The sequence below is a fragment of the Ostrea edulis genome, chromosome 3, assembly GCF_947568905.1.
Source record: "Ostrea edulis chromosome 3, xbOstEdul1.1, whole genome shotgun sequence".
NCBI classification, from domain to species: Eukaryota; Metazoa; Mollusca; class Bivalvia; order Ostreida; family Ostreidae; genus Ostrea; species Ostrea edulis.
Window position 1 is genome coordinate 20,331,773 of NC_079166.1, and position 14,599 is coordinate 20,346,371.

The 14,599-nt window shown below is 36.5% G+C and overlaps 1 protein-coding gene across 5 annotated transcripts in view; it reads right to left on the reverse strand.

The window, feature by feature from the left end:
* The window catches only part of LOC125677135 (uncharacterized), a 65,329-nt gene that overhangs the window by 45,114 nt on the left and 5,616 nt on the right, over window positions 1-14,599 (reverse strand). For 2 of the 5 annotated variants that reach the window (XM_056157722.1, XM_056157720.1), the window contains exon 2: window positions 9,899-9,942. In XM_056157722.1, the coding sequence (XP_056013697.1) occupies window positions 9,899-9,919 (21 nt within the window). In that variant the 5' untranslated portion in view covers window positions 9,920-9,942. Of the gene's footprint in view, window positions 1-9,898; window positions 10,007-13,331; window positions 13,376-14,599 lie in introns of those variants that run through there. The other 3 variants (XM_056157719.1, XM_056157724.1, XM_056157718.1) reach the window with 3 other exon arrangements.

Sequence of the window (14,599 nt, forward strand, 5' to 3'; positions counted from 1 at the left end):
CAACGTTGTTTTTCCTTAACATACCGGCATCATGACGACGGCCTTCAACCGGGCCAAATAGATGCGCAATCATACCATCATGTGTAGTTATGCACTGAATTTTTAAACCATGGACTGTTTTATGACCATTAAACACACCCCCTGCTGATGAGACTGAGGTCTGCATATCGGTCTGACAGTTCCGTCAATGAACCCCAGGAATTGGACAAAGGCGATCCACATCTATTCACGACTGCTGCCATTTCATCCAGTTTTGCATGAGACAACCAAGGCTTTTTTTTAAGTTTTCGAGGAGATATCCATGTCTTGTATCTATGCAATCAAAGACTGAATTGAACATATATGATAATTCAGCAGTTGATCTTCCAAATACATGGGAAAGATCCTCTAACCTATTTGGGTATGCCAATCTTCGTATGAGAATACACAAACCTTCTATTCCTGAACATACAGTCCTGTTTTTACATACAATTTTGTTTGGAATATGCAGAGCTATTTGTAATCCTAGCAAATCATCTTTCAGAAACCGGAATAACAGGCGAAAGTGTTCGTCGTTCAATTCATCTAGATTTAATCGGTGATAAATCGATGCCTCTTTTTCATTCCTCATGCAAGACAAAAGTAAAACATCAACATCGTCTGCCAGAGCTGCAAGCAACATCATAGTGTGTGCCTTATTTGATCTTAACGCAGTAAACCCTGTTTTGGTTCGTTTATTTGCATATGTTTATCCAATCAAATGTTTTGTAATTAATGGTTTTACACGTACGCGTACACGTACTCTTTGTTAAACGTAACATTACATTGGATGCGTGTACTTGTAAACATACTTCTGTTTGTTCATGTACCCGTAGACGTACACGGTCAGATGTTAACTTCTCTAATGTCTCTCTTTACATAAGTTGTACAATGTTTTATGCGAAGATAGATTAACAAATAAATACGTAAAGAAAATCTTATTTCAAATTACGTTATTTACTCTGACGAATTTATTTGATACGAATATTATAATGGAAGACGCATCTACATGTATATAAAATAAATTTGATTTATTATGATGGTGAGGAATGGACGTGAATTTTGGTTATGCATTTTGTTTCTTGAAAGTTCACGGTTAGGTCAAGTTGGCTCACTTACATTAACACAGGGTCTGCGACTGCGAATTAGAAATATATTGTAGATATATAGTTGCCCAACTATCTATTTTGTATTGCTTATAGGAGTTATGAGATTGATCACTGTTTGTTATCTTCGCCTTTCATAGTAAACATTGTCACACGATGGAAGAAACTGAGCTTGTAGACTTATTTTAATTTGGAGACAGTCCGTATACTATATCTCATATACATCGATCCCCCTACCGAATTAGAATTTTGAAGATTTGGTTATGGTAAATCATGCTTGTCAATACTTCTTCATGTTTTACTTCTGGTTGCCCCCTCCCCCTTTTTTGAACAACGATCAATATGTGTCTCTGAAATGATCATTGAATATTTGTAGTAAATTTTAATGCATATATATATATATATATATATATGTGTGTGTGTGTGTGTGTGTGTATGTGTGTGTATGTATGTATATATATATATATATATGTGTGTGTGTGTGTGTGTGTGTGTGTGTGTGTGTGTATGTGTGTGTGTGTGTGTGTGTGTGTATATATATATATATATATATATATATATATATATATATATATATATATATAGCTGAGTTAGTATCCGTCTATTGCATTGTGACGTCCATTATGTGACGTACACAAATGTACTTCCTTTCGAAATGGAGTGTTTACTGCTGTACAGAAATATATCTTTCATTCAAGCAGATTCTCATGATAGTAATATATTTTACGTTATACATGTATGTACATGCATAATTATGGTATTTATTATGTATTTGCATATGTTATCAATTAATCGTAGGTGAGAAAAATTGTACATGTAAATTGTTAGAACTTGTGTTCGAACCCTTTGTATATTATATATGCAATAAAATATGTTCAAACCAAAATGGATTAAATTGACTTCTAAAACTACAATTTCAATCCCATGTTTTCAAATCGCTAGAAATTGTTACCGTCTTTATGGCGATAGAGCTAATAATTCTATGTTTACTAGGAAGTCCGTGCTGAGTTAGTATCCGTCTATTGCATTGTGACGTCAAATGTTTTGACTGTAACGGGTGAAATCACGAATGCTGTGTATATTTTATTCCTTGCCACTTTAATGTTCTTCATTTCTATCGTATAGAAGAAAGTGTGTACGTGTATGATATTAAGATTTACAATGAATGTAAGTATCTCTTATTGATATCTTGTTAAATCCAGCGGTCTTTATAAACAGTGTTTTTAACTCTTGTTTCTACACGCGTCAGATGGCCAGACGGCAATAGGTCTTTATTATTTTATTATCTTTTTTTTAGCATGGGGCGCGTTCTTTATGGAGCAAAAGACTTATTGTAAAAGAGACGTTTTATGATAATACTTTGTTTTTTACTTGATTTTTTTCTCCTTGAAAAACGCGCCCCAATTTAGATATTCCGGAAAATGCCTATCCGTCAGGGGGTTTGGCAGTTAGCAATGCTAGGCAATCATCCTGTTTGAACAAAATGACCCATGCATGTTATGATCAAGTAGTGGAAATTAGAAAAGGGTATATTAATTCAAAGTACACGATAATTTATTTTTCAAGAAATATAATGGCCAATTATGACACCTTTTAAATCTAGCTCTTTAACGTTAAATAAATGTTTTATTTCATAAAATTGAAGTAAGGTATAAAAATGTATTCTACCTGGCTTCCAGTAACCCCAGCCTATTTATAGAAAAAGATCTCGCGAGATTTTCCTTCTTTCGTTTGGCATCATTGATATCAGACGACAAAAAATCCAACTTATATTCAAATCTGTAACAATCCTCGCGGATTTGGTATTTTACTTAGTATGTTGTCCTACCTTTGTGTTGTTTCATGCTATGGACATGAATAGTCCTGTTGGCAGCTTTTGGCCAAGACGGTAATTCTGGTAAAGCAGATACTAATAAACTGTATGACCAAGATGGCGACCCTAAAAAGTCTTAGGATAGTTATAGCATCCCCAAGAAAAAAAAGCGAAAGGGGCAATTGAGACAGATTGTTATGAAGACGACAGTGCATCGTCCGATCCTTATGGGAAAGATATTGCTTCAGAGGAGGATGACGAAATTAACGATTTTACTTACAAGTCGCCACCGCCATGCACCTGCGACGAGCCCCAGGCCGATTCGAACGATGAAATAGACGCCAAGAGCTTTGACCTGCTCAGTGATGAGAGACGGAATACATGTTGGATAAAAGTAAAGCAAAGTATGCCAAGATATTTTTCACGCTCCGTTTATAAGAGGAGAATATTTCCCGCAGTGTTAAAGACGCACAAACGAATTCTTTAACCCTCCGGATGTAGACGGCAATCTGGAGGACTTAGTGATGGATCACAAGTCAATGTAATTCCTGAAAATGCACGACTTTTCATTGAAGTTTGTGCAAAAACGAGTTTCTCAGTGCATAGGACTATTGTCCAAACTGTGGGACGAAATGGACAGAGTTCATGGGGGCAGTAAATCTAGTATGGAAATAAAGTAAATGGTGAACCTACTAGAAAAAAAACTATACTAATGATTGGTCAAGTGAATGCTAAATGACTTTATTAACGAAGACTGAAGTTTCTAGCTAACATTCTCAAAAATACTAGAAAGCAAACACCATGTTAATAGAAAACGAGACGAGACTTCAGGATCATGCTGTTCTGTTTAGAAACGACTTTTACTCTACCTTGCAAACTAAGTCAAAAGCAGAAAGTGTACACGAGAGATGTCAAGGCAAATCGCCAGTTCTCTCAACAAGATACCTAGACAGAGTGTTGATCAACCCTTTTGTCAGCGACCCTCTGATGAAAAGAGAAAGTCCAGGGGGTCGAGCTACTCCAGAAGAACCGGCAGACGCACCATTATAAAAACAGAGGTATGCCAAATTTGTCAATTAAGTCATACGTAAACATACCGGTAGTAGTAGAACAGATGTCAAAAGTTCTAAGGGATCATCACGATCTCAATTCAGTTGTAGCAAAGTTGAAATTGACATAAATTATACAAAATTAAATCCCGTTAGGGGGCAAACTAAACGACTTTGCTTCAAACTGGGAAAATATTAGAAAGACATCTCAATCTTGACTGAGTTAATCAGAGGTGTAAATATAATTTTTAAAAACACCCAGTCAAACATTTGTCCAAGGAATTATTACTCGGGGAAAGAATTTCATATTTTCGATACCGAAATTCTGGAGATGTTACAAGAAAGAACAGTGGATGTTGTAGACCCTAAGAACACAGTTCAGTTCATAAACACTTTGTATGTACGACCACAAAAAGATGGGGGCCACGTCCCATTTTCAACCTAAAACGACTAAACGAATTTGTGATTCACAAACATTTCAAGGTGGAAGTTTTTAAATGGTAAAGAACATGATGAATAAGAACGAATTCATGTGCAAATAGATCTAAATGATGCATAATTTTGCTTTCCAATACATCAAGCTCATAGAAAGAACACTTACCTGAAAATTTTAGCCTTGCACACACACACACACACACACACACACACACACATTCTTCGTTATAAAATAATTCAGCCGTGCATTCCAACTTATTTCAATTTAAAGTAACACCCAGTATTTTCTACAAATATACTTTTACTATTGCATCAAAACTTTTTAAATTATAAACAAAGTTTACAGTGCCTAGATATAGACCAATTTACACTTAATCCACTTTCATATTTTTTTTCTTCATCTTTTTTTTCAACTATAGTCCAGCTGGACATGACATTACTGGTGATGTTGATATAGTTGAAAATCACGTATTATAAAAGATCCTAAATACAGAGAACTTCAGTCTTTCATGTGGCGACAGAACGTTATCTTTTTAATGATTTCTGTTGAAGATTATGCCAGACGATGACCTAGATATGAAACAGAACTTGATGCATTATCAGAATGGGTTAAAAGCATAAGAGGAATACTAAACTCCCGCATTAGACATATTAAAACAAAAGTACGTACCGTCTGTGTTTAGTAAATCAGAAGTGATAAAAGAATTAGATAGGTTACACGGGGAAATATGTTTTGTTCTAGCTGACAAAGCCTGTGACAACATTGTTCTTGTTTGCAAGGCTTATTATTACAACTGCATTTTAAACGGACTTGTCATTAATTCCACTTTTGGTAATTGTACTTATAATCCAACTACTCTTTCAAAAGAAGAAATTCTTCAAAACCATTAGACACATTTAATATCTCAGTCAATGGTCGAATGAATATGAGTTACCGTATCTATACTGGATTCCTAAACTATATAATAACCTTAACGAAGACACATTGCTGGATCAAGTAAGTGCTCTACCAAGCCCCTATCTTTCCTCCTGACTAAAATATCAACAGCTTTAAAGGTAAAACTTCAAACGTACTTTGCGACTATATATATACCAGAAGTGGTGTAAATGAAATGTGAATTCTAAAAAAGATAACTTTTAGCAAACTTGAAATGAAAGGCAAAGATAACGAACAGTGATCAATCTCATAACTCCTATAAGCAATACAAAATAGATAGTTGAGAAAACACGGACCCCTAGACACATCGGTCGACAGGGAATGATTACTCCACCTAAGCACCTGATCCCACCTCTAGTATGTCCAAGGTTCCGTGTTTGCCCAACTATCTATTTTGTATTGCTTAAAGGAGTTATGAGATTGATTACTGTAAGTTATTTTCATCTTTATTCAGGTAAACAAATTATAATACTTACATTTTAAGTCAAATCGCCGATTGAGAACTGCAAAGCAGTGAACTCTACTCAAGATCGACCAGATAATGCCATGTTTTACTGAATATTTCCGGTAATAAAGAATTGTCAAGTAGAAGAGTTTAGTTTTCTATGAGTTAGAACTAACAATATATTCCTCAGTTATACAGTATGTTACTTTTTATAAAGCAGATAATCACACTGCAAGAAGGGGGTGTCAGGGGTAAAACATTTATCTGTGTGAATAGATACAAGCGATCAATCTCATAACTCCTATAAGCAAAGCAAAACAGAGTTGGCAAACACGGACCCCTGGATATACCAGAGGTGGGATCAGGTGCCTAGGAGGATTAAGCATCCTCTGTCGACCGGTCACACCTGCCGTGAGTCCTATATCTTGATCAAGTTGCTAGTGATATAAATTTTCACCACCGGTGATTCATGCACATGTTTACACTGGTCATTTGTAGCAAAATTAAACCAGATTATGAATTATTGTTTTCTTTAAAAACTGTATTATATATTTGACCGTTACTTGTTGCGTGAATTAGGGAAAAATAAAAATAATAGAAGACATCTAAATTTGCATAGGTCTGTCTAGTTATTTATTGCAGAGAGGGGCAAAGACTCAATCATGTATGCCAAGAGTGATTCCCATAATTCATCTGGAATGATGCAAATCACTTCCATGTTCTCTGGTGTTCAAACTATAAAATCACAACAAGTGGTGCCTATGATGTAAAGCTGCATCGAGGATAATTTGATGCCAATCATCATGGCTTTCTTTGAGCTGAAGCGTACCTTCCGAGTCACATTCTGATAATCAATTCCAGAAAAAAATATATTTAAAAAGACTGACATCCACTAATCTATTCTTTCACTAAAATACCAATCCATGGTGATTTTTATTTGGACATTCAACATTTTCTTATAGCATGATAAAATGTATTTACTTATTATACTATCCCTCTGCCTGAGAGAATTTTGCGAAGAAAAATTCATAATGATGTCTGCACTTACTTAGGAAAAAAAACCTGTATGTTTACACAGGCATCCTTTGGATATTTTAAAACGTTTATATTGTCTGGAGATGCATTAATTGTTCCTTGATGGTGGACCTTTATATGTTTGGGATCACCATAGTTTACATGTATACAAGTATTCATTACAGAATGAATACATGTTATCTCAAATGAACATCAATCTAGTATTGATAGTTTGACGAACATATATTGTATAAAGAGCTCTGGTGGGTTACCTTTTGGTTGTCTGTGCGATGCATACTTCGGATGCTTGGTCAAGCTTTGTTGTTTGCCCTTTTATATTTAAAAGATCAACATTGCGGCCATTGTTACACAAACCATGTAGATTTAGATGAAATAAAATGCAAATTGACTCTCTGAATTAGTAATGATTAATATTTCATAATATACATGTAACAATTGCACACTAAAGTGTAGGGTGACTCTGGATTGGTGATGATTTACATTTGCGGATTTACACCCCCTCCCCAACTTGAATTCTTGGATCTGCCCCCGTAAGCCGTTTTATATACCAAATGAACATATACAATAATATTAGTACTGCAGCTACGTGGTGGAAACAAACTGACTCGTGGGACTTTCATATGTCACTGATATGATTGGTGTCAATGCTGTTTTAATTTTCCAGAAATATCTTTATGAAATAATATTTAGATAAATTTCTAAATGAAACTGTAATGCATTTATAAACAGAGAATAAAATATGACTATATTTCCACAATAGGAAAAATGTTTAATTCTTTTCGAGTGCTCAAGCGTTTTCACATGATGCAGATTTTTACAGGTTAGGGGGCGGGGGGCTGTTAGTAAACCAGGATTAGGTGCGGTACTTTACGTGAAAAGGAACAAAAACTACTATAGCCGGGTTCTTCAGTGCCAAACTCTGCAACCACCAAACAAAATGTGAGATAGAAGCTTTGTCCATCTCAGTTGCATTTCAGTCCTTTTATCAACCAGTCATCACTCACTACATGTGTTCTCAATGACAGTCGTCCATGTGTATTGGCCTATGAAAAGCTCTGTTGTGGAGAGTTTTCAGCTAGTCCCAGAGCATCGACATTCCAATCTGTTTTGAGGATTTCAAGCAAACGTGCGTCATGTATCTGGATCAGCAATTCTGCCTTCTGATTTCGTTTTCACTCGATGCAGATTGTTACAGGTAAGGGGGGGGGGGTTACCACAACATCAATCAAGAATCAGTTAATCCAAACTACGCAAATGGATGTTGCTGAGATTTTGATCGAGGACTTTCGGTATCTTGATCTAAACTCTGAGATATAGATGCATGGATGTACATGTTGCAAACGACTACAGGTAGTTGTAGTGCTGTATATTGTAAAAATACATGTACTTTGTTGAAAATAAAAAGCTCTTTATATAGAACAAGAGGTACTGTGAGAAATGCTCACTAAGAATACCCCCCGCTTACCCCAATCTCCTAAAGGGTGTTGTTAATAGGTATAAATTACCTCTTTCCTGAGTGTAAAAATATGGTAGGCTTTTGTAGAAGAAAATGGAAGATGTAAAACTTATACGGTACCAATTCTGATGCACCAGATGCGCATTTCGACAAATAATGTCTCTTCAGTGATGCTCAACCGAAATGTTTGAAATCCGAAATAACTATGAAGTTTTAGAGCTAAATATAGCCAAAAACAGCGTGCCAAAAAAGTAGAGCCAAATTCGTCCAAGATATAGTCCGAACACAAATCCATGGCATCAACCTATAATTTTGACCTTGAGATCAAAGGTCAAGGTCATAAAGAGGTCATGAATGTACATGACACATAGTCTCATGTTGATACACCCATGTCTTATGGTATGACTATGTCAAAACCCTATAATCAATTTTGACCTTGAAGTCAAAGTTCAAGGTCATATAGAGGTCATGAAGGTACCGAACACATCGTCTTATGGTGATACACTCATGTGTCAAACATGGTATGCCTATGTCAAAGAACAAAGAAGTCATGGCCCTGACACGAATCCATTGTAAAAACCTTTAATTTTTACCTTGAGGTCAAGGTCATGTGGAGGTCATGAAGGTACCTGACACATCGTCTCATGGTGATACACTCATATGTCAAATATGGTATACCTATGTCAAAAAACAAAGATTTTGAGGTCAAGGGTCAAGGTCATATGAAGGTCAAGAAGGTACTTGACACATCGTCTCATGGCGATCCGCCTGTGTGCCAAATATGGTATGCCTATGTCAAAGAAGTTATATCCCGGACACGAATCCATTGTAAAAAAAAAACTTTAATTTTGTCCTTGATGTCAAAGGTCAAGGTCATATAGAGGTCATGAAGGTTCTTGACACAGACAGAGTGATTCCTATATACCCCCCGGAACTTCGTTGGGGGGATATAATAAAGTATCTAAATCATGTAGCGATTATAGTACATTATTGATAACGCCATCCTGACAACAGCCAGGAAGTACATGTACGATTTCACGTTATTTTTGTGAGTCACATGACGAGACTTTCGGACCTATTTTGTAGCTATTTATCACAATATGTCAGCAGACGAACTATCGGAATTAATTACTATAAGCATAAGAAAGACAAAATTTGCATACTTTGAAAACATGCGATATGTCCTTTAGATCAACGTAGAATTTAACGTTGAGCTAACGTTAGGTACAATACGGGACTTCCGAGATATGGATCCACTTTGAGTTTTATCGAGCAGGGAGCGTAATTTGTAGGGTATACCACTTCCGTGTTGCGATAACAACTAAGTCAACAAGCATAGAATACTTCAATTGCTATCAAATTTCTGCATTACAATGCTATATTTCAAAGAGATAAACCACTACAACAACTGCATAGAAAAATGCATTTGATTAAATTATGTGAGTTGGCAAAGGAAATAAATCTAGGGAATCACAAAGAATGTAAATAATTTCTACCCATGTTATACGATATAAAGTAGCTAGGGACAGTTTATGATCTTTTATCGAAATAGAAAAAATAAAGAATATACATGTACTAAACATACCAAGCATGTTCATACTTACCAATTGCGGATTCATATTCATAACCAAAATCTTCCTGTTCTAATCTGTAAAACGACAAACATATAACCACGTCACAAAATAGTGTACCTTTAAACCCAAGGACAAAGAAATCCTGATGCATGAATAACTTGGCTTTCGTCCAGATATGTGTCGTCGTTTAGAGCTATTATTAACAAGTAGGTGAAGATTCCTTGAGTAAAGCTATCAGAATTTTGTTTGAACGAAGGGCCATGAGTCTTTGTACAGAGATAATTAAGAAATATGGAAAGTGGGGATGAAGTAAGCGGTGGTCTGAAGGTAGGGGTATGGAATGAAATGGAATTCGGAAATTTCCATACGCGGAATGGAAAACGAAACGAAACGGAAAATATTTTATGCAATAATGTTATGAGGTCAGCATTTTGTAAAATAACAGGTTTATTATAAAGTAGGGAAGCAGAAATTACAGAGAGAACGAGAAGTAATCCACATACTTCATCGTATCATATACTCCATGCTAATGCATCTGTAATTTAAAATGATTAAATTACCATGGAAAATATCGATAGAGAGAAAAAGTAAAAAAAACAATAACCATACTGAAAAAAAAACTTGAATTTTCAAATCTTTTATCCAATGAATAAAAGCCCCCCCCCCCCCCCCCCCCCAACAAAAAAAACACCACAACATTGTAAAAGATAAGATATTTTTTTCAACAATTAAATCGAACTTGCTTTTATTCGTAATTTAGTTCTACACCTGGTATAATAAATGTATATCTATGTCCGGATAGGGCCATTTGGAAAAGCGTTCACAACACGTCGTCACCCCAACAAGCAACGCGCCTTGCGCCGTCACGCCAACAAGTAACGTACATAGTGAGTTACCCACGTCAAAGGTCATGTACCTTATGCAAACAGGCTTGACGGAAGGACACATACTTTCTAAGTAAGTGCACCTTCCTCCCAGAACAATATAGAAAGTATATGATCACAGCTAGACAGGTCGCCCACATATTAGATGAAGATGACACTGAATCTGAGGTAAATGAGGCCCCTATAGAACTGGATATTCATACCAATCGAGTATCTGTCCGGTGTTGTAGATTGAGCGTTCCCCCATAATGATACTTCCCCCCGGAAGCCTGGCTCTAGAGTGAGCCTTCCCCCGGGAAAGTCTCACTCTAGAGCCAGACTTCCCAGTGGCAAGAGCTACTCTATCACTAGTTGTAGAGTTAGACTTCCCCCCATAGCAGGACCCCCCCCCCCCCCTTCATTTATTCCTGGTGAAGTAGTATCACTTTATGGAGATTGTTTAGATAACAAGACCTTTTTAGAGGGGCATTAAATGATTTTGCTTAAGTCGTTCATTAAACGCAAGAGAAGTAAACGGTGAATAAAACACATTGGAATTAATGTCATTTTGAGAGAGAGAGAGAGAGAGAGAGAGAGAGAGAGAGAGAGAGAGAGAGAGAGATGAGGAAATTTTGAATTTATGTTACTTGTCATCTGCGTACAAATATCAGTTATGCTTTTAAACTTGTACAACTTCAGATAGGTAATTGCGTGTGTCTTATGCTATTTTTTCTTTTTAAGGGGGGGGGGGTTACCACAACATCAATCAAGAATCAGTTAATCCAAACTACGCAAATGGATGTTGCTGAGATTTTGATCGAGGACTTTCGGTATCTTGATCTAAACTCTGAGATATAGATGCATGGATGTACATGTTGCAAACGACTACAGGTAGTTGTAGTGCTGTATATTGTAAAAATACATGTACTTTGTTGAAAATAAAAAGCTCTTTATATAGAACAAGAGGTACTGTGAGAAATGCTCACTAAGAATACCCCCCGCTTACCCCAATCTCCTAAAGGGTGTTGTTAATAGGTATAAATTACCTCTTTCCTGAGTGTAAAAATATGGTAGGCTTTTGTAGAAGAAAATGGAAGATGTAAAACTTATACGGTACCAATTCTGATGCACCAGATGCGCATTTCGACAAATAATGTCTCTTCAGTGATGCTCAACCGAAATGTTTGAAATCCGAAATAACTATGAAGTTTTAGAGCTAAATATAGCCAAAAACAGCGTGCCAAAAAAGTAGAGCCAAATTCGTCCAAGATATAGTCCGAACACAAATCCATGGCATCAACCTATAATTTTGACCTTGAGATCAAAGGTCAAGGTCATAAAGAGGTCATGAATGTACATGACACATAGTCTCATGTTGATACACCCATGTCTTATGGTATGACTATGTCAAAACCCTATAATCAATTTTGACCTTGAAGTCAAAGTTCAAGGTCATATAGAGGTCATGAAGGTACCGAACACATCGTCTTATGGTGATACACTCATGTGTCAAACATGGTATGCCTATGTCAAAGAACAATGAAGTCATGGCCCTGACACGAATCCATTGTAAAAACCTTTAATTTTTACCTTGAGGTCAAGGTCATGTGGAGGTCATGAAGGTACCTGACACATCGTCTCATGGTGATACACTCATATGTCAAATATGGTATACCTATGTCAAAAAACAAAGATTTTGAGGTCAAGGGTCAAGGTCATATGAAGGTCAAGAAGGTACTTGACACATCGTCTCATGGCGATCCGCCTGTGTGCCAAATATGGTATGCCTATGTCAAAGAAGTTATATCCCGGACACGAATCCATTGTAAAAAAAAACTTTAATTTTGTCCTTGAGGTCAAAGGTCAAGGTCATATAGAGGTCATGAAGGTTCTTGACACAGACAGAGTGATTCCTATATACCCCCCGGAACTTCGTTGGGGGGATATAATAAAGTATCTAAATCATGTAGCGATTATAGTACATTATTGATAACGCCATCCTGACAACAGCCAGGAAGTACATGTACGATTTCACGTTATTTTTGTGAGTCACATGACGAGACTTTCGGACCTATTTTGTAGCTATTTATCACAATATGTCAGCAGACGAACTATCGGAATTAATTACTATAAGCATAAGAAAGACAAAATTTGCATACTTTGAAAACATGCGATATGTCCTTTAGATCAACGTAGAATTTAACGTTGAGCTAACGTTAGGTACAATACGGGACTTCCGAGATATGGATCCACTTTGAGTTTTATCGAGCAGGGAGCGTAATTTGTAGGGTATACCACTTCCGTGTTGCGATAACAACTAAGTCAACAAGCATAGAATACTTCAATTGCTATCAAATTTCTGCATTACAATGCTATATTTCAAAGAGATAAACCACTACAACAACTGCATAGAAAAATGCATTTGATTAAATTATGTGAGTTGGCAAAGGAAATAAATCTAGGGAATCACAAAGAATGTAAATAATTTCTACCCATGTTATACGATATAAAGTAGCTAGGGACAGTTTATGATCTTTTATCGAAATAGAAAAAATAAAGAATATACATGTAGTAAACATACCAAGCATGTTCATACTTACCAATTGCGGATTCATATTCATAACCAAAATCGTCCTGTTCTAATCTGTAAAACGACAAACATATAACCACGTCACAAAATAGTGTACCTTTAAACCCAAGGACAAAGAAATCCTGATGCATGAATAGCTTGGCTTTCGTCCAGATATGTGTCGTCGTTTAGAGCTATTATTAACAAGTAGGTGAAGATTCCTTGAGTAAAGCTATCAGAATTTTGTTTGAACGAAGGGCCATGAGTCTTTGTACAGAGATAATTAAGAAATATGGAAAGTGGGGATGAAGTAAGCGGTGGTCTGAAGGTAGGGGTATGGAATGAAATGGAATTCGGAAATTTCCATACGCGGAATGGAAAACGAAACGAAACGGAAAATATTTTATGCAATAATGTTATGAGGTCAGCATTTTGTAAAATAACAGGTTTATTATAAAGTAGGGAAGCAGAAATTACAGAGAGAACGAGAAGTAATCCACATACTTCATCGTATCATATACTCCATGCTAATGCATCTGTAATTTAAAATGATTAAATTACCATGGAAAATATCGATAGAGAGAAAAAGTAAAAAAAACAATAACCATACTGAAAAAAAAACTTGAATTTTCAAATCTTTTATCCAATGAATAAAAGCCCCCCCCCCCCCCCCCCCAACAAAAAAAACACCACAACATTGTAAAAGATAAGATATTTTTTTCAACAATTAAATCGAACTTGCTTTTATTCGTAATTTAGTTCTACACCTGGTATAATAAATGTATATCTATGTCCGGATAGGGCCATTTGGAAAAGCGTTCACAACACGTCGTCACCCCAACAAGCAACGCGCCTTGCGCCGTCACGCCAACAAGTAACGTACATAGTGAGTTACCCACGTCAAAGGTCATGTACCTTATGCAAACAGGCTTGACGGAAGGACACATACTTTCTAAGTAAGTGCACCTTCCTCCCAGAACAATATAGAAAGTATATGATCACAGCTAGACAGGTCGCCCACATATTAGATGAAGATGACACTGAATCTGAGGTAAATGAGGCCCCTATAGAACTGGATATTCATACCAATCGAGTATCTGTCCGGTGTTGTAGATTGAGCGTTCCCCCATAATGATACTTCCCCCCGGAAGCCTGGCTCTAGAGTGAGCCTTCCCCCGGGAAAGTCTCACTCTAGAGCCAGACTTCCCAGTGGCAAGAGCTACTCTATCACTAGTTGTAGAGTTAGACTTCCCCCCATAGCAGGACCCCCCCCCCTTCATTTATTCCTGGTGAAGTAGT